We start from the raw sequence: 23,649 nt of genomic DNA, 5'->3' as shown, positions 1-23,649 counted from the left end.
AGAAGGTTAGTTTTTTGTTTTGTTTTGTTTTGATTTTATTTTATTTATTTATTTGACAGAGAGAGACATAGCGAGAGAAGGAACACAAGCAGTGGGGGAGTGGGAGAGGGAGAAGCAGGCTTCCTGCCGAGCAGGGAGCCCGATGCAGGGCTCGATCCCAGGACCCTGGGATCATGACCTGAGCCGAAGGCAGATGCTTAACGACTAAGCCACCCAGGCGCCCCCAGAAGGTTAGTTTTAACTATGTGTCTGGGGGTTGGGAGAAGGTTCTGGGAATCCTGGTAGGTGGTACCCTCTTCTACCGATGTTGGTTCTTTTGACACATTTTTGGGGGGGAAAATATAAGATACACACAAAGAAGGATGCCCACAAAAACAACTCAGTGATTCATCACAATATAGAAATAGAGCTTTGCAGGCATCTTGGACCTCCCCCCTGGGTCCCCATCCCTATTGCACACCCCACTCCCCCCAAAGGAGCCCCGAGAGTCACTTTAATGCTAATTGTTCCCTTGCTTTTCTTCATAGTTTTATCACCCAAGCATGCTGCCTTTAATACTTTGGCCTTGTACGTGTTTTTCTTAAGACTTTGTATGCATAGAAAAAATTACACTCTGTTTTCTTCTATTTAACTTCATGAATCTGCCCATCCCATATTACCCCTTCCCAGAACCATTACCCATCACGAAGGGTACAGTCAGCGCTGGGGTCACTGAGAAGGGAAGGGGCAGGATTTGAGAATGCATATGCACTCCCACACCATCAACAATTCCTGCATTTGCAGCCGTGTGTCCCCCCTGCAGCCCCATTCCCCTCCCTGGCCCCCTTTCCTGGAAAACCCATTCTCTCCCAGCAGGGTCAATTGGAGCATCTCTGGGGTCAAAAGGGCTGGGCCATGCACAGTCTGTTTCCGTGGTCCCCAGTTTGTAAAAAAAAAAAAAAAAAGAATGAGGAGAGACAACACAGGGAAGCCACAGAGAATCTAGCTGTATGCAAAAGAGAAATATAACCCACAGGCCGTCAGCGCTGGGAGGCCTTCTAGCCCCACTTTTCCGACTTTCAAAAGACACTGAAGTCCAGAGTGGGCAAATGAATTGCTCAAATCATACAGGTGCCCTGTCTTATGCACCACTGTCTACACAGGGACCCCCTTCATCAATCTTTGTCAGCCCAGGATTCATTGAGCTGGGAGTTGGGTAGCTTATGTTAATCTGACAGGGAAGAATTATTAACTCTTCCCATGGGGTGAGAGAGGAAATTTCATTCATTCATTCAACAACCATCTACATTGTGTCTTCAGGTTTCCAGTAAGGGGGTGAGTATGAAAGATCTAGCCCTTTTCTTTGAGGGGAGCAATATCTGGTTGAGAGACAGATTATCTGACAATTCCAATGACATAGGGTAGATGATTGGGAGGGGAGAGGCACAGGCTGGGGATGCGTGGGGCTCTTGCTCTTCTGGACTGCAAGGTGAGTTCTGCAAGGTGAGTTCTCAGGGACAAGTAGACATGGTAGGGAGTTTCAGGCAACTCAAGGGATGTGAATTCCACAGGTGATCTTGGTACCCTGAGAATTTCTGGACTCTCAGGTATTGTGTTCTCAATCCCACTCAGTCTTCCACTGTGCTGGAAATCTTCCTCCAGGTACCAAGTTTTGTACTGTGTGACCAACATCACCTCTGCCCCAGCAGCGGTGGGGCCACCACCCATAGGGGGCGCTTTCTCTGCGCAGGATCCCTCCGAAAACGCGATGGTGCTGTCCGTGGTGCTGATTCAGAGGGCAAGGCTGACATCCGATCACACAGAACAGGGATCCTAGGTCTGGAGTCAGGGCAGTCAGCCTGTCCGATGTGCTGGGGAGGGCTCGGCTCTACCTGGGAGGGGAAACTCAGGGGAAAGAGAAGACCTGAGTCTCTCTTCCTTATCCTTCTATCCACCCTCAGAAATGTTCTACGGATAATGCCAGGCTATTGTCACTGGTCCAAGCGCAGGGAAAAATGAAGGTTCTGTGTTGCCCTTTTACATATCTGGTTCCATTTCATTTTCTGAACATCCCTGACAGAGAGGGGTAATCCCCCTAGAGAAGGCAGCCAACACTTAAGACAGATGAGTAGCTGTAGGAACTAGCCTCCAAGGACAACCCCCAAACAACCCCACCCCTCCTTTATACAAACATGAAGCTCCTCTCATTAGGAAATAGAGTTTATTATTATCTCCTCCTCTTGAATCAAGGTTGGGCCCACGACTGCTTTGATCAACAGAATGTGGAGGACAAGTTGTTCCAAGACTCATACATTAAGAAGTCCTGGTAGTTTCCACTCCTGCCTTGCAGATTCCTGGGCATCTGTGTAAGCAATCCGGGGACCCTGATGGAGAGAAAGGCTACATAGAGGAACCCTGAGGGTCAGACACCCAGCCCCAAAATCTCAGCCACCGACACAAAAGCAAGCTAGCAGTGCAACTGCCCGGCTGGGCTCTGGCCAATTTATAGCACCAGCACTGTGAAACAGAATAAAAGTTCAGGCTACCAGGTCATAGGGTGGTTTGATGCGCAGCAATAGATAACCAGAACAGTAGCCCGCACAAGTCATAGCTAATAGGGAAAAGGTAACGGGAGATTTACTGGCCTGATGAATTTTCCTACTTACTGTATTTCAAGGATGGTTCTTAAATGGTGATCTGAGGCCTTCATTTGACCTGAGGACTACATTTCCAAGAATCCCCTTCCCCTTTTGCTTCCAGGTTTTTTTTCCTAGTTAGACAATGATTTTATTGTTTGAGTACATAGTGAAATTTATGCAACCAGGGCAGAGGCCGTGGATGACTCGTATTTCCAATTGGGGGGAGGGGGGACTCATTTGGTCTCATAATATCAAGCCAAGCGGTGAATACGGCTCTGGATCAGAATCAGTCAGAATTTAGCATCTTCATCCTTTCTCTTCCTCTCAAGATGCTTTTGAACAACAACAGCTTTCTTAATCAAATGGTAGAGATCCTCAGGAAGATCAGGAGCAAGTCCTTTGGACTTAAGAATTCTTAAGATTTTATTGCCTGTCACAAAACACACCTGTGCAACACCAGGGGAGTCACTTAGGATCACGCCGATTTGTGGGGGAGTCAGGCCCTTCTTGGCCAGTTTGTAGATTTGCTCCTTCATGTCATCAGACACAGGTGGCCCAGAGAGAAGTTTACAGTGACGTGGAAAGGATCCAGGGAAACTGTGTCCCTAGCATTTCTCTCCTACTAAGACATTGTCCCAGGGTCTCTTTGACCTGACAACTGGGGCCATTTGCCTGCTCACAGGACCCCATCTTCCCTGAGCAAAGGACAGGATATGGCCCACCATCTCAGGACTCAGAATGACCAATGCCCAGCTGGGTCTTTCTGTCTGTCTGTGTGTATATGGTGAACATTGGTTTCCTAGGCCAGGGTGATGATTAATTTTATGTGTCAACTTACCATGGGCCATGGGATGCCCAGATTAAACATTATTTCCGGGTGTGTCCGTGAGGGTATTTACACATGAGATTAGCATTTGAATCAGTGGACTCAGTAAAGTAGCTAACCCTCCCAGATGCCAGTGGGCACCATCCAATCCGCTGAGGGCCTGAAAAGAACAAAAAGCAGTGGAAGAGCAGACTCATTCCCTTCCTGCCTGCTGTGAGCTGCGACATTGATCTTCTCCTGCCCTTGGACTGGGATTTGCAGCATCAGCTCCCCTGGTTCTCAGGCCTTGGGACTCAGACTGGAATTACACCCCTGGCTTTCCTGGGTCCCCAGCTTTCAGGTGGCATATTGTGGGAGCTCTCAGCCTCCATAATTGAGCTAGTTCTTCATAGTAAGTAAATCTCTGTTTGGTTCTGTTTGTCTGGAGAACCCTGCCTCATACAGTTAAAAGGGGGACAGACATACTAAGCCAGATCTCATGAGCCGTATTTCCTACTTTCTCATTATTTCCATGAGAAATAGAAGCCACTGAAGGGTCTAAAGCTAGAGAGTCAGGGAGTGAAATGGTCAGATTTGTGTTTTCAGGTGTTCTCTCTGGCTGCCCTGGGGACGTTGGGTTGGAGCGGCAGCTGGAGTGGAGGTGACAGGCTGGGGCCACTGATCATCTAGTACTGCTGTTGATAAGGGTTCCTGTCACGAAACGCAGCATGGCCCTCATTCACAGTTGTAACCTCTGAGAATGTTGGGCTTTACTCTGCCTACAGTGGGTGATAAATAAATGCTTGTGGAATGCAGACCATTAAAGGTACAAATTTAGGGGGGAAGGTGACAAATCTGGTGTAAAATAGAAACCAAATTCTTAGTTAAACACTGTATAGTGTTAACAAGGGGACTCTTGAGTGGTGGGAAGACAAGACCCCAAAGGCTAGTCCCTCCATCAGAGGACAGAGACTGGGACAGGAGGGAACAAGGATGGGAGAGGAGGTGGGTAAATGGGGAGTGGGGCAGATAGAACACAAAGGAGCTGTTACAGGGTGTGTGGGCCAAGTGTTTCCAGGAAGAAGCTGACATGATGTCCCATATCTGTCCCCCTGGGCTCCAGGTCCACACCTCAGTCCTGTCTTGAGAAGGAAGGAGGCTCAGTCAGGCCTCTCAGCCCCACTCCCTGGGGGTCTCCACACCTGCAGAACCAACACGGGTCTCAGATCAGAGAGCTACCACTTTAGTTCTAACTCCAGGCAGGGTGGGACAGCTCAGCACCACCTGGAACTCAGGAGCCAATCACCAGACTTCCCTGGAGAGGGACAGGCCCACTCACTTGGTGTAGTAGATCCAGGTGAGGCCATAGGTGAGGAGGAAGCCAGCCCCCTTGAGGACCCCTCTGATCAGGGTGAGGACCAGCGGCCAGGAGCCCTCCTGCTTCTCAGGCACCCAGTTGCAATAAGAGGAGGTTCCTGCGGAAGGGGATCCAGAGGATGAAGTTCCCCAGACCCCAGTCCCTTCTACATCCCAAACACCTGACCAGACTGACCACCCCCAGAAACTGTATTACAACTCACTCTGCACAGAGAGGCTGAAGGAAATGTGCTGGGAGCCCAGCAGGTGCTGAGCCTGGCAGGTGAATTCCCCTTCATCCTCAACACCTACATGGGGCAGCTCCAGGACCCCAGGTGCTGAGGGCTGGAAGGGGCTTAGGGCTTTTCCCTCCCAGAACCAGCTCAGCATGGCAGGGGGTTGCTATCAGCCACAAAGCCCAGGATCCATTGGGGGGTAGACAGGGATAGTGGAGCTGAGAGGTGTGTCTCTCCTACCTCCCACTCAGATGCAAAGGATGCATGACTATTTAACCCATGCTCATATACACATAAATCCAGGAGTCGAGAGTGGCTGAAAGACCTGGAGGGAAAGAGGCTGAGCTGAGCCTGGAAGGAGGAGAAGAACTGTCATATTAACATGTGGAGGAAGGCTCCTCAGTTGGAGGAGTGACAAGCAAAGGCACTGAGCCTTGTAGATGAAAGGAATGACAAATATCTCTGGAGCCTGCTGGGGAGGGCAGGGAAGTTTCTGCACCTGATGAGCTGAGGAACTTACCCTGAGGTGCAAGGGAGCTACTCAGGGCTCTGAGCAGGGAAGAGGTGGGGTGGGCTCTGGGGGCAGGGAAACCTTTCTGGGCCTGTGCTATGTGGGACACAGACTTGAGGGGAGCCACTGGAGACCAGGAAGGTGGGGACGAAGAAGGAGCAATTGTCACAGCCGTATGGGTGAAGGGGAGAGGATGGGATAAAGAGGGGATGAGGAAGGGAGCAATTTGGGACATTTTCAGGAGGTGAAGCTTACAGGACTCACTGACTTGGGGTTGGGGGTGGAGAAAAGAAGGCATATGGAGTAAGTCAAGGAGTCCTGACCCAGGTAACTGGGGGGTAGGGGGTGGGTGGAGATCCATGTCCCCAATTTCTGCACTTCAAATTCATATTCTGGACCCTGCACCAAAGCCACTGAAGAGAGACTCAGGCTCCACCCTCACTCCCTGCCCTAGACTCCTCTGGCTCCTGGTCCATTCACCTTCCTACAGCATGGACTATAGCACCACTACCAGCAGCAGAGACCTATCTCAAAGCATAAATGCCAGGCACTGTCCTGGGACAGTCTGGTCACCAGGGTCTCTCGGTATGGCAAGAATGATTTTAAAAAAACAATGAACCACAAGAGGAAGGCAGTGGGTATGAAAAGGATAGTAATTGTATGCATTAGTGCAACTTCAGACCCATAGTGGCCAGAGATGGAGAGCTTCTTGGAGACCAGCCAGTACCACTTCCCGACTCTGCAGGACTCAATGAAGCCTGGAGAAAGCAAAAGACTTCCAAAAGTCATACTGGTGATGTGTCTTTCATATTGGAAAGGTTCATGAAAAATTGGTATTATTTCTGCCTTGCACATTCAGAACCTGCCAGTGAATATTTTCCCCCCGGAAAAAGATGTTTCCTACTGAATCAATTCCTTTATGGATACATGGCTATTTGGGGTTTTCATTTCTTCTTGAGACTGTTTCAGTAAATTATATTTTTCTTATAATTTTTATATGTCATCTGAATTTTAAAATTAATTAGCATATATTTGAGTGAAATATCCACTTACATTGTTACTTTAAAAAAAGATTTATTTATTTTTAGAGAGAGGGTGAGAATCTTTCAAGAAGACTCCCTGGTGAGCACAGAGGCCAACATGGGGCTTGATCCCATGGACCCATGAGATCATGACCTGAGCTGAAACCAAGAGTCTCACGCTTAACCCACTGAGTCACCCAGGCGCCCCTGCCCTTATTTTGTTCTTAAAGCAAGAGACATTGAAGCAAAACATACAGAGAGAACAGTTCAGATTATAAAGATAAGCTTGATCAATTTTCATATGATGGTGACATTCTTGGAACAACCACCTAGATCAAGAAGCCCCACCGGCACCCAGTCCTAGTTACTCCCCTCCAGAAAAGTAACCATTATAATGACTTCTTTCATCACTGATTAATTTTCTCTGTTTTTGACTTTTATGTAGTTGGGATCTTCCAGTGTGTGGCTTCTTATGCTTGACATTTTATTGTGAGAGTCACCCACACACGTAACAGCAATTCATTTATCCTCACTGCTGAAAGAATTTCATGGTGTGCATATGGCATACACTACATGGACCTCCTACAATAGAGGGATATTTGGGTTATTTCCAGTCTGGAACGATTAGGAAGAGTGCTGCTACAAACATGCCTTTGATATGAATATGTACTTTTGTTGGGTATATTTTTTAGAGTGGCATTTCTCAGTAATAAATCTAGAGGGTCTGGGTCTCAGGCCCCTGGGTTACTGGAACTCTAAGTCTCCATGACCCTGGCCCTAAGGACTACTGGATTTCTGGGGTCTGAGCCTCTGGATCGGAAGTCGGAGTCTCTGGGGTCTCCTGGTCCCACCACGTCCTTTCTTACCAGCTCTCCACCCTCCAGCTCCACCTCCTCGTGAAAGGAAGTGTGTACTACCCGGTTCACGGGCTGGAACCTGCGCAGTGGATCTCAATGTCACCCACTATCCAGAGCCAGGAGCCATGTCCAGAGACACCCACCCCCCCAACACACACACCGACCACCACCAGATCACTAACAGCTGAAGCACGCACAGAGACCTCGGCTCACACACATCGCTCCTTCTCCCCATTCGACATGTTCATGAGCACCCGCACAGGGCACGCACAGATCCACTCCCAGCCCCGACCTTCGGACTCTCTGCCCTGTGCATGCGCAACCTCCTCCTTTCACACTGGAGAGCAGCCACTGCGCTCCCACATTCAATTCCCTCCTGCAAGGCCACCTCTGAGGTTAGAAATCAATGCTCTACAAGCCTATAATTAAAAAAAAAAAAAAAAAATTTAAAAATTAAAAAAAATAAAGCCTATTAATAATCCCACAAAAGCAGATAATCCGAATACAGCTGCGTCGCCTTTTAAGTGTCCTGCACGGTGACGGTGACAGTGCACTGCCACAGGAAAAAAGAAAGCAAAAAAACAAAAAACCTCGCAGCACGGCCAAGTCCCAAGCTCGTGCGCAGGCGCATAAAGGAAACCGGGCAGTACACGGTAGAATGGGCTGCAAGGGTTGTTGGGAGTTGTAGGCCCAGCAGGCCCAGTGACCTCAGGTGCTTCGAATTGCCGCATGGGGTTCTGGGAGCAGTAGGCAAGACGGTCCCCAAGGCCTTGTGGGAGTTGTAGTCGCCGGAGCCACTTCCGTGCCAGACTTCCGCGTGTGGGGCTCTTTGGACGTCCTAGTACCGCGTTCTGTCCAGGTGAGTTGTTCCTCCTGCAGCGGATGGGCCCGTGGGCCCCTGTTCTTAACTGCGATGCCATGTGAAGTCGAGAGGCTCGGGAAGTGGTGACAGGAGCCCCCGGATTCCCTAACGGCAGTGTCCCAGAGGCCTTCTGGCCAGGATCCCCACGTTGGACACTGTGGTCCATCCTGTCTCTTTCCCACCCACCCCTTACCCCAGGTAGGGATTCCACCATCTCCCTGCCCACCCCCACAGCATCGGGTACATCCAGGAGGCCCCTAGTGTGTCCTCGAACCTCTGCTCTGATAGAAGGATGTCACACACTATCATCCCTCTGACAAGGCTGCAATCCGGAGGTCCGCGTCTCTTCTTCTGGGGGGCACTTATTATTCCCACATTCTACTTCATTTACGGAGCGCGGGCACTGTGCCAAGTCCTGTGCGAGGCTGGGGGGAGACGGCAGTGGACAAGGCAGACCCAGTCCCTGCCTTTAGTACCCCAGAGGGGACAAGTCTGCCACTGACAGGTAGAGTCGTGCGGGGATGGAGGCATACTAGCGGGTCTGTGAGCCTGGAGGGGGCGCCTGACCCGGGCCGGATCCATAAAGTCTTCTGCAGGAAGATGCTTAGCAGGCATTTCAAACCTGATATGTCTAAATGGAATTCCTGTGGCCTTCCTGATGAAATGGCCCCATCATCCTCCTGGGGGGTCTGGCCAAAGCCTCCAAGTCAGTCTCCATTCATCTTTTCTCATCAGCCGAGCCCCCACCACAATCCAAGTCTTGTGCAAGTCCTATGGACTCTACCTTCAAAACAGCTCCCGAGTCCCACCCTTCCTTCCCAACTCCACTGCCACCACCCCACCCAGGCCATTTGCGACTGTCACAGGCTGTTCCCAGAGCCTCCTCCTGGGCTCCCTGCCTCTGCTCTTGCCCGCTCAAGTATGTTCCCCGCACAGCAGTCAGTGGGATCCTTTTAAAACATAAGTCAGATCATAGCCCTTTCCTGCTCAAAACCCTCTCTGAATAAAATTCAAACTCCATATCCTGGCCTATGAGTCTCTGACAACCTGCAAGGCTCAACACCTGCCAGGGTCTTCCTCCTTCAGGAGGCGGACCCCCAGAACTGGGTGACTGTAGATTTAGGGCAAGAGGAGGGATGAATCCAAGGTGACTATGTCCTGTCCTGTGGAGGAGCTGGGCGGAAGGTGGTGGTGCCCGCAGGAGACAGGAAACAGCTGGGTAAGAACAGGTTTCTGCCTGGGGCGGGCTGGGGGGGGGGGGCAGGGATTGGAGACTGGCCAGTGTGGGCACTTGGGATCTGAGAGACGGCCTAGACAGGATCCTCATTGGGGCATTTGGAGGACCAGCCGGGTGGACATCACAGGTCAGAGTCACCCACAAGGAGAATGGGCCGGGCAGAACCTGAGGACCATGAAGAGGACTCTCCAAAAGAGATTGGAGACTCCGCAGGAGATAAACCACAAGAGCAGAGGGAGGATCAAGTCAAAAGAGAAAAAATTTCAAGGGGCTGTTGCTCAGCTTGACAGATGCACCTGATGGTCATGGCTGATGGCTCCTAAGGGCTACTTGCTGGCCCAGTGATAGGGAAGAGTACTCTGAGCAGAGGGAAGAGCCGGTGCGAATACCTTGCAGTAGGTGTGTGTCCTGGAGTGTTTGAGAGTACAGACCAGCATGAGCGAGGAGGGGGCTGACGAGGTCAGAGAAAAAGGGAGCCAGGTCACAGAGAGCCTCAGAGACCACTGGCTTTTCCTAAAGTGAGAAGAGATGGTGGCTCAGACTAGGGTGGCAGCCGTGCAGATGGTGAGAAGTGTCAGCTTCTGGGTCTGCGTAGAAGCTATAGTCAAACAGGATTTGCTGTCTTCCATTTGGGCATTTGGGGTTTGAGGTCTGAGAATGTCTCTGGGGCATCCTCAGTGGGACATGTGGAGGAATGGCTGCGACTCGACATTGCAATTTGGAATCACCCACGGGGAGAGTGAGAAGGGTGGTGGAGGAAGAGCAGGCTGGGGTCCTGGACCCCAAGGCTTCTGGCCTGAGCAGCTGGAAGGATGGAGCTGCTCTTCACTGGAGGAGAAGCAGGTGTGGGAAGAAGAAGCAGGAATCTGGGTTTTGAGATGCCTATTAGACATTTGAATGGCATGGGCCCTGCCTCAGGAAGTCACAGACAGTAAACAAAGTCTCATAAGGTGACTCCACGTATTGTGGCAAATCCTAGAAGCAGGGTGACCTGCTCAGAGGCTCCTGGACTAGGCCAGCCTGGAGGCAATGGTGGCTTGGGGAGGGGGTACTGAGCCTGGTGGATTTTTATGGGTTTACCAGGTATGTGGCCCCAAGGAGGGTGTGGCTGGAGGATTGGAGTTTCTGCTGGGGAGGAACGAGGTAGGAGGAGGCGGGAACAGAAAGGGGTCAAGGATGGGCTAATCCATGTTTTGTAAGTCCATAGAAACTTGTGGGAGATTCTGATACCAGAGCAGAATTGAGGCCAATCCTGGAGGCCCATCCACCCTGCCTGGGAAACAGAAGCAGCCCCAGTTGGGGTCCTTGGAGACGTGATCCACGCTGCCTCTGTGTCTCCCTGGAGTTGGTGATCACCCCGCCCTGCAGAGGATGCAGTCGGGGCTCATTCCAGGAGACAGTATCCCACCCCCACCCAAAGTGAAATCCAGTTAGTCTTTCCCGTTTCTCCCCCTTCCCCTGAATAGAGCTGCAGTCCCCTACCCCTTCTCTTTCCTTAGAGTTGCTGACCCTCCCAGGCTCTCTAAACAGCCCTGGAGGTCCAGGTCAAAGGTCTCCACCCTGTCCCTCTGATTCGGGCCTCCCTGGAGACTGTGACACTGCTTCTTAATATGCAGCCCCAACCCTTCAAACAGGACACAACCTAATTCTGAGTGTAACTTGCTTGTCTTTCCCACCCCACCCCCATACCAACTCAGGCTCCTTCTCTACTTGGTGCACAATGGGGTGCATTACGAGAAGCCTCCTGAAGCCGGAACGTCCAGAAAAAGCATATTCTACCTGCACATGGCCCTGGATCAATTTGGGCAGGAGAGGTAGCTGGCAGCCTCCCCTAGGCCATGACCCCGCAAACCGGAATCCGCATGTAACCTGCCTCCCCTCTCTCCCCGTCCAGGAGAAGCCAGCTCCTCCCGGCCCGCCCGGAACCCGCCATGCCCGCCCCGCAGTGCGCCTCCTGCCGCGCGGCGCGCGCTGCCCTCCGCCGCCCGCGCTCCGGCCAAGCGCTGTGCGGGGCCTGCTTCTGCACCGCCTTCGAGGCCGAGGTGCTGCACACGGTGCTGGCGGGCCGCCTGCTGCCGCCCGGCGCGGTGGTGGCCGTGGGCGCGTCCGGCGGCAAGGACTCCACGGTGCTGGCGCACGTGCTGCGCGAACTGGCGCCGCGCCTGGGCGTCTCGCTGCGCCTGGTGGCCGTGGACGAGGGCATCGGCGGCTACCGCGACGCGGCGCTGGCGGCCGTGCGGCGCCAGGCGGCGCGCTGGGACCTGCCGCTCACCGTCGTGGCCTACGCGGACCTCTTCGGGGGCTGGACGATGGACGCCGTGGCCCGCAGCACGGCCGGCTCCGGCCGCAGCCGCGCCTGCTGCACCTTCTGCGGGGTGCTGCGGCGCCGCGCGCTGGAGGAGGGGGCGCGCCTCGTGGGAGCCACGCACATCGTGACCGGTGAGCGCGGGCACTGCCGCCGGGGGCCGAGGGGCCGGCACCTAAAGGGCCTGGGCCCGGCTCCGAGAGGTGGGGAAGGCGCCGCTGCGTGTGCCCCGGGTGGAGGCTGCCCACGAGGAGAAGGGGCCGCGCATGCCGGCTGCAGGTGCGCGGGCACAGAACGCGTGCGCGCCGGGGACGGGCGCTGCGCGCTCCGGAGTCGCTGCCGTCACACTGGCAGCTAGAGGGCTGGAGGGGTACCCTCTGGGGGCCGCGGTTCCCTGCATTTTAAAGAATGACGCTCTTTGTGTCTCCCCTCACGAAAGGAGGCGAGTGAAGTGGTACCACCCGTCAGAAGCCACCTGTAGTCTGCAGCGCACCTGTCTTTGCCCTGCTTTTCTCTGTCGGCCTCTCCTCTCTGCTGACCCTTACTCTCTCCCGGTCATTACTTCCACACATAATTCTTGACCATTTACTGTGTAGCAGATACAAGCTCCGCAGCCCAGAGCAATACCTAACCTCAGTTACCTCTTCTGTAAAATGGGCTTATTAATAATACCGAGGTCCCAGGGTTGCTGGGAATTAGATGAGTTATGTGTGAGGCACTTAGACCGGAGACCGGCAACAGTACACGTTACAGAAATGTTTGCCATCGTGAGGACACACAAGACAGTCTCTGTTCCTGCTCTGCTCTCACGTGCATGGTTATAACCTGAGGAGGCTACTAACGAAAACCACACTCTGCCAGTTTATAGCAGGAGCACCCAGTGAAGGGAGAAGAGTGGGGTTAGGAAGCATTTCCAGAGTGAGCCAAGACCTGAAGGCCACCCAAGTAACCAGTGAAGGTCGGACAGAGGGTCGGGTTCTGAGCAGAGGAAACAGCTTATACAAAGGCCCTGAGGAGGGTTGGTATGGCCAGTTGGAGAAGCCCTAAGGAGGCCAGTGTTTTACTATCTGGACTATACAGATTCGAGTATAAGATGACAAGATGCAGATAAGTAGACATTCAGCTTATGTTTTTATGGTGATTGTTGCGTAAATATTCCTTAACCTCCTCCCTGGTCTTTCTAAACGCGGTGACCTGCATTCCCAGAGGCACTGAGGCAAGAGCTCGCTTGAGAATCTCCATTAACCGTTAAATGCCCTTTTGACTTCTGTGCAGTAGGAAGCGCACTTCTGAGACTGAAATGGTCCTTGTGGTGTAAAGCACTGTTACTACCTTCGGGAAAAGGCAACTAGCACAGGGCCTGGTTGGCCGTAAGTGGGTGGCAAATGAGGGCACCCCGAGTTGCTTCCCGGGAGCCTGTGTGTGTTCCCCTCTTGTTTCTCACTGTGACCACCTCCAGCCTCCACCTGGCTGTCCCGTGGTGCCCAGGGGTCTCCATGGCCCTGTGTGGCCCTCCCTGCTGTTCCCCACACGCCCTCTGCATCTCCCTGGGTCCTGGCTGCCCCACAGGGTCTGGGGTGTGAGGTCTCCAAGGCCTGGTCACCTACTCTGCCACTGTCCATCCCCTCCCCATCTCTCTCTGGGTCCTGGGGGTGGGGTCTCCATGGCCGGGTCGCACACTGCGTGCCACTCTGCAGGCCCCTCCCCGTCTGGCTGGGTCCTGGCTGCCCCCCCCCCCGTGGCACCCCCCCCTCACCTGCTCTCCCTCTCTCCCCCAGGCCACAACGCCGACGACATGGCGGAGACCGTGCTCATGAACTTCCTGCGGGGCGACGCGGGGCGGCTGGCCCGGGGCGGGGGCCTGGGCTCGCGGGGCGAGGGGGGCGCACTGCCGCGCTGCCGCCCCCTGCAGCTGGCCTCGCAGAAGGAGGTGGTGCTGTACGCGCACTTCCGCCGCCTCGACTACTTCTCGGAGGAGTGCGTCTACGCGCCCGAGGCCTTCCGCGGCCACGCGCGCCACCTGCTCAAGCTCCTGGAGGCGGCGCGGCCGTCGGCGGCGCTGGACCTGGTGCACTCGGCCGAGCGCCTGGCCCTGGCCCCGGCCGCGCGGCCGCCGCCCCCCAGCGCCTGCTCCCGCTGCGGGGCGCTGGCCAGCCGCGCGCTCTGCCAGGCCTGCGCCCTCCTGGACGGCCTGCGGCGCGGCCGGCCCCGCCTGGCCATCGGCAAGGGCGGCGGGGCGCGCGACGAGGAGGGGCCGCCACCCCCGCCGCCCAGCGACGCCGGTTCTGCGCCCGGCCCCGCCGGCGGGGAGTGCGGGGCGGCCTGTAAGGAGCGCTGCGAATAGACCCCCTCCGCCCGGGCTTCGGTGTGAGGTTGGGAGGGGGGCGGACGGGACCGGTTACCGGTGACCCCGCAGAAGCTGAGGCCGGGACTCCTGGGTCTGAGGGAGGAGGGGCTGGTGGCCGGGAGTCCTGGGACTGAGGGAGGAGGGTTGGGGGGGCTGGAGAAGGAGGAACTGGGGCCAGGACTCCAGGGTCTGAGGGAGGAGGGCCTGGGGGGCTGTGGGCCAGGACTCCTGGGTCTGAGGGAAGAGGGGCTGGGACGTGGACTCTTGGATCTAAAAGAGAAGAGAACTGAACAACTTCCCATTCCCAAGCAGTGGAAATTAAGGGGCTGCTTACTTAGTACTCTGCCCAGTTCTGGGCATGCTCAGGAGAGTCCAAGCCTTCTTGAGCACCTACTGTGTGTCATGATCGGCTGTAGCGAGATTAGCAAAACCACTCGACTTGGTGGGCTCTGGTCGTTTACAGTAACCGTGCTGCTTATCTTTGAGTGCTGCGCCTACTGCAGACGCCACAAGGTCTCATTTCATCCAAACCACACACGAGCTCATTGGCCTGAGGTCACCTAGCTGGAGATGGACAGAACTGGGCGCTCCCACCCAGATCTGCACCTGGAGCTCTTCAAGACGGTGGATTTGCTCCCCACCCCCCCACCCCCGAAATCTCTCCTAGTGTCTCTGTGTGATGGGTGAGGAGCAGCTGGGTGGGCTCCCCAGACCTCAGATTATGGAGGCAGAGCTGGGTGAGCCTGGGTCAGTGACTTAACCTCTCTGGTCTTCGGTTTCCTCCTCTGAAATGGAATTACACCCCTCCACCCCCCATCAAAGCGCTGTTGTGAGGATTTGATAGGGTGCTCAATATATGGTAGCCAACCTTGTGGGTCATATTACATTGTGGCCACCAGGGGGCTCTGGGTTTCAGATTTGCTACCCTGCGCTTCCAGGAGGGTGTGAGGCCCAGAAAAGCTTCCAGCATGACCCCTGGGGAGAGACTTGGCATTCTCAGTCCCCCCCTCCAAGTTTTGCTGCCCTGGTCCCTTTTAGGAATGCCCTCCCTTTGCCATCTTCCTTCTCAAATCCTCCCGGGTATTTTTAGAAGCCTTCCTGACTCTTCTCACCTGCCCAGCCCGGGACATAGGATTCTGCCCAAGTCCCAGCCCCCAGGTCCTGCCCTCATGTGTGGCCATCCACACTCTGGTTCTTGTTCTCCCTAACTGGACTGAGGTTTGAGGGGAGATCTCCCACCCCACCAGATAACCAACATCATTTATTCAATATGTACTGAATCCCTAATGTGTGCAGGGGCATTTCTAAACATTGTTGGAAAAAAAAAAAAAAAGACAAAAACCTCTCACTCAGGGCGCCTGGCTGGCTCGGTCGGTGGAGCATGCAACTCTTGATCTTGGGGTTGTGAGTTCGAGCCCCACATTGGGTGTAGAGATTACCAAAAATAAATAAACTTAAAAAAAAATCCGTCTCACTCATGAAGTTTACAGTATTGTGGGAGAGGGGCAATAGACAAATTAGGGTGTAATGTGACGTCTGATGATGCATGCTATGAATAACAAAGCAGCTTAAGGGGAAAGGGTGCTATTTCAGTTTGGGAGGTCAGGGCCTTTTTGAGAAAGTGACTTGAACAGAGACTGAAATAAAGCAAGGGAGGTTTCTAGCTATGACAGAGAATCTCGTGTCAGAACAACACTGCCACTGAGATCAACTGGAAAAGAAAAAATAGATCTATAACAAAGCAAGCTATTTGAAGACCTCAAAAAGCTACCAAGGCAGTCAGGATCCCACTGAAGAGGCTCATTCTGCTGCAGGGGTCAGAAAGCTGAGGAACAGGCAGAAAGCATAGGCTAAGAAGTTGGGGATCTGAGCAGAGCTTTCAACAGTGTCATAGGACTGGAGTCCAGGACTAGGTAGGCAGGGACTCGAGGGGCCAGAATCTGGGGTGACGGGAAGAGCACTGAGGTCATCCAGACACTGTGTTCATATTTCCCCTGGACAGGAGTAATGGAACCGGGTAAATAAAGTTTGATGTTCAGGGTCTCGTACAAAATAGAGGCCCAGCAAGCACCTGTTAGGACCCAAGTAAGGTCACAAATTAGAAGTAAGGGTCACCTGGAAGTAGACCCACCCACAAAAACACCAGAACCTAGCTTCAAACACACTCAATCCCAGACCAGGTGAAGATCCCTACTCTGTCTGCTTGTCAGAAAGCAAAAGTTAGGGTAGCCCTGGCCACTGAGCCTGTTTACACTTACATTGATTAAAATTAAATTTAGGGGTGCCTCAGTCAGTTAAGCATCTGACTCTCGGTTTCAGCTCAGGTCATGATCTCAGGGTCTTGGGATGGAGCCCAGTGCAGGGCTCCGTGCTCAGCGGGGCGTTTCTCTCCCTCTGACCCTCTCCCCGCTTATGTGGGCTGGGAGAGGGTCTCTCTCTCTCTCTCTCTCCAAAATAAACAAATCTTTAAAAAACTTTAATTCAAAACTCGGTTCCTCGGTCACACTAAACACATGTCAAGTCTCTATGGCCACACATGGCCGGTGGCTGCCATACCAAACCGTGCAGATGCTCTCTTCTCATCATCACAGAACCTTCCTTTGTGCAGTGCTATTCTAGAGATTTCTAGTATCCAGGGGGGCAAAATTTCCACCCGAGCCTCAGAAAATCCCTACAATTTTTCATACAAAATACCTGACCTTCAATTTAAAAATCTGCCAGGGGACAGGACAAAATGATGGCATACGGAGAGAAAAACAGCACAAACACGATCACAGGTGATCCCGATGCAAGAGTTTCAGGCATGGACTTGAACCGTTGTCACCGTGCTCAAGAAAATAGACACTAAAATGGAAAATGTCGTTGTTGAATTGGAATACATTTTAAAAAGCACCAGGCAGGGTGCCTGGGTGGCTCAGTTGGTTAAGCAACTGCCTTCGGCTCAGGTCATGATCCTGGAGTCCCAGGATCGAGTCCCACATCGGGCTCCCTGCTCGGCGGGGAGTCTGCTTCTCCCTCTGATCCTCCCCCTCTCACGCTTTCTGTCTCCCATTCTCTCTCAGATAAATAAATAAAATCTTTAAAAAAATAAAATAAAATAAAAAAATAAAAAAATAAAAAGCACCAGGCAGGATCGAATAACCAATACAAGACTTACCCTCCCGATGCAAACAAGTATAAAACTGTACAGAACGTGTGGGGTGCTTCACTGTCTTGCTCCCCATGCAGGTTGTCTTCCCTGATGACCAACACCAGCCTCAAGCCCACGACTACCCACCTGGCCATGGGCCCCACAGAGGCAACAGCTGCTCAGAGAACTACCTGGGAGCTCCCCCTTTGGGCTCCCATGTTGGCAGCTGGACATTCTCTGCAAACTCTGTCATGTCCCTCCCTTGCTACACCTGTGCTTCAGGTGCGCTGCGGAGGGATGATGCTCTCTCTTCCCAGCTGCCCCCTCCGGAACCCTTCTCCCCAGTGATGACCAGGGAGGTGAAGGCTGAGCTCTTCTCACTGCAGAACTGGCGTAACCTGTCACGGGGGCCCCTCCCTTCCCATGTTGTCTCATGCCCACTCATGTTGTCTCATCGCAAGTGCATTTCTACCCCCTCAGAATATGGATGGAGGGGGGGTTCCCATCCACTCAGAATTCTTGGACCACCCTCTTGGAGCAGGAGCGTCTGGGGGCCAGGACTTACCTGAAACTGAATCTTCTCTCCATTCTGGCTCTTAGCCCAGACCTGGTCAGACACGAAGCCTCCAGAAAGCAAGGCTGAACCCGGACTCATCTGCGGGGATCCCTAGGGCCCGCCCACTACTAGAACTAAGAGCTGGGGCCCTGGCTCCCGCCCCAGACTTGGCTGTGATGTTTGCAGGTTTCTGGTGTCAATTTGAACTCAGGACCTGTATGTGGCTCATTCTCAGGTTTCCCCGGGCCCTGGCAAGTCCCTCATCTTCAGAATGAGTCCTAATGTCTCAACGGTTCCGTTAGCTCCATGAGGCCTCCCCTATGGTACCTATTGGATCTTTCCTCCTTACCCATCACTGTTTCCCCTGACCTTGAGGCCTGAGTCCTTCCCCTCATCTGAATATTTACCTTTCATATACAATGAAGGAAAACTTAGAATTATCTCTGTGACCCACCGGCTCCCAATATAACACCTCAACCAGACTTCTGATGCTTCATTCCTTCAACAGAGCTGAATCAAAGCTCACCATAGCACCAGGCACAGAGCAGGATCACAAATCACGTGCTGTCGTCGAGTTCCTTAGCAGCACAAGGAAGGGATAAAAGCAGAGCAGGTACACCTGGGTGGCTCAGTCATTAAGCGTCTGCCTTCGGCTCAGGTCATGATCCCAGGGTCCTGGGATCAAGTCCTGCTTTGGGCTCCCTGCTCAGTGGGGAGCCTGCTTCTCCCTCTGCCTCTGCCTGCAGCTCCCCCTGCTTGTGCTGACAAATAAAATCTTTAGAAAAAAAAAAAGGCACAAGCAAATATCAACACACTGGAAAGTGAGGGGAGGAAGAGGAGGAATGGGACACAGAAGGTTTTCTGGAGGGGGTGAAGGCAGAATCAACTCTGGAGGGCAAGTCACCCCGTGTTGTGTGAGAAGTGCATTGTGTCTTTGAAGTTAATAAGCTCCCAGGATGAAGAAGTTTTCAGAGGGAGATTAAAGAGAAGCTTGGACGTCCTCTGGCCAGTACCTCTGTCCCCTAGGACAGAGGATCACGCCAGTCCCATTCCCCGGCCCTCCTCCCTCTGCATCTGAGGCAGGTCAAGGATCTGCCTCCAGGGGGCGCTCCACCCATCATGCCAGACCTGGGGACCTCCCAGCCCAAGGGTTGGCGCTGTCCGTGGTTCTGGAGCATAGCTGGGTGAGTTCAGGAAACCCCAGTTCTGCTAAGGACCCCAATCCACAGGCACAAGGTCCTGAGCCCTAGGCCAGCAGGGCATCTAAGTCGGAGCGGTTTCAGAAAGGCTGGGTCCCTCCTGGGAAGGAGGATCCAGAAGAAGGGGTGGGAGTGGGCTGGGCTCATCTCTGTGCTTTTCCCCTCAGCCCTTTTGTTGCCGTAACATTCTTTTGACCTTGTGGAGCCAGCCTGGCGAAGGGACAGGGAGGAACAAGGTCTTCTCTGAGGTTTCAGATTATGCTCATGCTGCTGGCCCTTGGCCCACACTTTATTTTTTTTTTTTTTAAGATTTTTTTATTTATATTAGAGCGCGCACACATGATGGGGAGCAGCAGGCAGGAGGAGGAGCAGACTCCCCGCTGAGCAGCGAGCCCGACGACGTGGGACTCAATCCGAGGACCCGAAGATCATGACCTGAGCCAAAGGCAGATGCTTAACCGACTGAGCCACCCAGGCGCCCTAGACCACTCTTTAAGTAGCAAGTCTGTGCCTGGATCTCCCCTTGAGTGGAGGATAGGAAAGAGGTGGACGTTCATTGGAGCTCCTCCTGTGCCAGACTCAGGACTGTGCCTTTATACACCTTGACCCAATGAACCCTCAGAACCACCCCTAGAGAGGACTGGCTAACAATTCTCATTTGGCAGAGTGGGAAACTGAGACTCAATGTGGTAAGCAACCTTCACAGGGTCTCACATCGTTGATGCACATTTGGAAGCTGGGATTGTGACCCACACATGCTTGATGCCATAGAGAGTGATTCCTGAATCCACTGCACTCTGGTCCCAGAAAAGCAGATGATGCACACTGGGGAGGTGTTTTATTTATAAGGGATAGAGAACCATCAGACGATAGTCCAGGACTGATGGTGGTTGCAGACAGCAGGAGAGACCTCCATAGGGAGAGTCTAAAGGAATCAAGATCATGTCTCCAAGGACCAGCCCCTATGCCATCTTCCAACCAGTTCAGGAGACTCTGCTGCTAATGGACATGTAACATGCTCACTAGTAGTGACAGAGTGCATTTCACTTAGCATTTGCCACCAGAATGTCCCTAGAAGAGGAAGTTCCCCAGTGAACTTCTATCTTAGGGAAGCTACCAAGCTTGTCAGGCCACCACTAAGAGTTAAGATCTCAGTGTGACCTACAGAGAGGGTAGTTTTTGAGAATGTGAGGCCAGCTACGGAGAAGCAGGGGACTGGGGAAGAAGCTGAGCATGAGGGGGTAGAATGTGCAGAAATTTGTTTAAAAATAAAAAACAAAACTCCGGGACACCTGGCTGGCTCAGTCAGAAGAACATGCTACTTTTGATTCCCGAGGTCCTGAGTTCAAGCCCCATGTTGGGTGTAGAGATGGCTAAAACAAAATAAACTTTTCCCCCCGAAGATTTTATTTGTTTGAGAGACAGCGACAGAGAGCACGAGCGGGGAAGAGAGGGAGAAGCAGGCTCCCCGATGAGCAGGGAGCCCAACGTGGGGCTCGATCCCAGGACCCCGGGATCCAACCTGAGCCAAAGGCAGATGCTTCATCGACTGAGACATCCAGGCACCCCTAAAACAAAATAAACTAAAACAAAACCAAACCAAAAACAAGAAACAAGCATTGGAGAGGCTGTGGAGAAAAAGGAACCCTCATGCACTGTAGGTGGGAATGCAAACTCGTAAAGCCACTATGCAGAACAGTGTGGAGGTTCCTCAAAAAGTTAAAAATAGAACTACCCTAGTATCCAGTAATTGCACTACTGAGTATTTACCCAAAGAATACAAAAACGCTAAATTCCAAGATATATGCACCCCTACATTTACACCATTATTTACAACAGCCAAATTATGGAAGCAGCCCATGTGTCCATTGGTATATGAATGGATAAAGAAGATGTGGTATATGTATACAGTGGAATATTAGCCATAAACAAGAATGAAATCTTGCCATTTGCAACAACATGGATGGAGCTAGAGGATATAATGATAAGTGAAATAAGTCAGAGAAAGACAAATGCCCTATGATTTCACTCATATGTGAAATTTGAGAAACAAGACAAATTAACAAAGAAAAAAGAGACAAACCAAAAAACAGACTCTTAACTAGGGAGTGAAGGTGATTAAGAGTACACTTACCATGATGAGCACTGAGTAATGTAGAGAATTGTTGAATCACTATACTGTACAGCTGAAATTAATAAAACATTGTATGTTAACTATACTGGAATTAAAAAAAAAAAAAACCCACAGGCACAAAATAGCATCATTTAGGCCAAATCCCCAAACCGGGACTTAATGCATAATCTAACTGCAGTTTTACTCTCCTATAACCAGGGCTCAGGGGTGCAGGAGCAGCTGGTTCCAGGTGTCCCAAACAGAAACAAGACAGGAATTTACTCCAGGAAGGCCAACACCGGGACGACCACGGACTAGTGTCGCCAAGACTGTCTTCAGAGAGCTGAAATATCTTCCTAGGTTTATAGTAGGAAAATGTGGGGGCGCCTGGGTGGCTCAGTCAGTTAAGGGTCTGACTCTTGATTTCGGCTCAGGTCACGATCTCAGGGTCATCAGATGGAATGCTGCACCGGGCTCCGCGCTCAGCACAGAGTCTGCTTGAGATTGTCTTTCTCTGCCCCTCCCTCCCCACCCCCACCCTGCGCACACAATTCTGCTCTTTCTCTAAAAAAGAAAGAAAAGAAGATGTTGGACGAAGGGCAGTGGGAACGTGCTGCTAGGCAGTAAAGGTGAAGTCGATCATTGTCTTGGGGTCAGTCATGCTGGGTCTCGCTGGCTCAGGGCAGTTTTTATTGCTTAAGGGGGTAGTTTCACTTTCCATCACGGGATGATCCCCCCCACCCTCCAGGGTCTTTTGCCTGAGTTAAGAGATAAGGTGGAATGAAGATCTTAATCAATTAGAAAGTACAGACTGAGGGGATGCCTGGGTGGCTCAGTCACGAAAGGTCCAGTTCTTGATCTCAGCTCAGGTTTTGATCTCAGGGTGGTGAGTTCATGCCCCATGTTGGGCTCCACGCTGGGCATGGAGCCTACTTAAAAAAAAAAAAAGTACAGACTGAAGTCAAAGTGGAGGTGGTTGACATCCTCTGTCATTCCACCAGAAATGTAGTCCTAACCGGTCAGTCAGGAATTTATTGATCAGTGCCAATGAGTCTGCCACAAGGGCCCCTCCATCCCCCAAAGGAAGAGGAGGTCATCTGCAGGAAAAGACCCCTTAACCTTCACCTCCCCACAGAAGGGAAAGCAGCCTAGCTTGGACTGATCCTTTTCTCTTGCTAATAACTTTCTTGCCCCACCTCCTTCTAGAAAAATTTCCGTTTTGTACCTCAATTAAAAGCCTAATGTCAGGCGCTTACAATCAGAAAAGCTCGTTGCGCACTGGTACTGCAGGGCTGCTAGGGAAGTTTCGGCTGTTTTCGTCTTAGTGCTTTCTTGAGAAAAATAAATAAATTAGTCCAACTTTAGAGGAGGGGAGAGGATAAGCTCTTCCGCCCAGGCTCTCAGCCGGGGTGTGTGCAAGGACTTCGGGTGTGAAGGCCCAGCCAGCGTCTGCCAGGGGAAGCAGAGGCAGAGCCTCCAAGGGAGGGATCTCAAATTGCACAGCCGTGGGTTAGAATAACATGGAGGTTGTAAGGAAGAAAGCGGAGAGAAGTGCAGATGAGTGGTGCTAAAGACCAAAAATTCCACAGAGTAAATCTGAGGATGTAACTGGCTTTATTCAATGACTCCTGACTTCCGGTAAAGAGACAGGTTGCGCGTAGTGGGAAGTTTTTATAGGCAGAAGGGTGGGGCAAGGGAGTTGTTATCAAAAGAAAAGATTTTTTCAGATTGGGCCATCTTTTCGGGGGAAGATCTTACCCTGCAGGTGACCTCAGCAGTGCTGATCAGGAAATTTCAGATCCTCTGGGGCACCTGGGTGGCTCGGTCGTTGAGCGTCTGCCTTCGGCTCGGGTCATGATCCCAGGGTTCTGGGATCGAGCCCCGCATCGGGCTCCCTGCTGGGCAGGAAGACTGCTTCTCCCTCTCCCACTCCCCCTGCTTGTGTTCTCTCGCTTTGTCTCTCTCTGTCAAATAAATAAATAAAATCTTAAAAAAAAAAAAAAAAAACGAATTGACTCAGGGCGCCTGGGTGGCTCAGTCGTTAAGCGTCTGCCTTCGGCTCAGGTCATGATCCTAGGGTCCTGGGATCCAGCCCCGCGTCGGGCTCCCTGCTCCGCGGGAAGCCTGCTTCTCCCTCTCCCACCCCTGCTTGTGTTCCCTCTCTTGCTGTGTCTCTCTCTGTCAGATAAATTAAAAATAAAGGTCACATTTCTGGGAGAGGTTGAAACTGCCTTTAGTCTTGGTTTGCTGTTGCGGGGGCAAGTGCCTCCATCTCGGGCCTGTTGTTTCTTTTCCAACAGTAGCTACAGGGGGGCCGTAATGACTTTAAAAGCCAGGGGCAGCCGATGCTTGTGATGTATTGTCTAAGGCTAGGGAGCCTTGAAGGGGTTTGTGCAGGAGACCCGGGGTTAGCTCTCTGGCTGTTGGACAGATCCCTGTGGGGCCCATCCACGAGACAGGGAAGGGACTGACGGTCAGGAGGGTAAGGAATGTGC

The 23,649-nt window shown here is 52.5% G+C and overlaps 1 protein-coding gene across 1 annotated transcript; it reads left to right on the top strand.

Annotated features, from left to right (window-relative positions):
- The first annotated feature begins 8,215 nt into the window (after nucleotides 1-8,215).
- Nucleotides 8,216-14,153, top strand: LOC116622459 (cytoplasmic tRNA 2-thiolation protein 1). Its single transcript, XM_032388930.1, has 3 exons — nucleotides 8,216-8,264; nucleotides 11,399-11,943; nucleotides 13,588-14,153. The coding sequence occupies exons 2-3, from the start codon at nucleotides 11,436-11,438 to the stop codon at nucleotides 14,151-14,153; spliced, it is 1,074 nt and encodes a 357-aa protein (XP_032244821.1). The 5' UTR covers nucleotides 8,216-8,264; nucleotides 11,399-11,435.
- Nucleotides 14,154-23,649: the final 9,496 nt, after the last annotated feature.

The sequence above is a fragment of the Phoca vitulina genome, unplaced genomic scaffold, assembly GCF_004348235.1.
Source record: "Phoca vitulina isolate PV1807 unplaced genomic scaffold, GSC_HSeal_1.0 scaffold52, whole genome shotgun sequence".
Lineage (NCBI taxonomy): Eukaryota > Metazoa > Chordata > Mammalia > Carnivora > Phocidae > Phoca > Phoca vitulina.
Note: the sequence above shows the minus strand (reverse complement) of the source record. Positions and strands in the feature narration are given on the sequence as shown.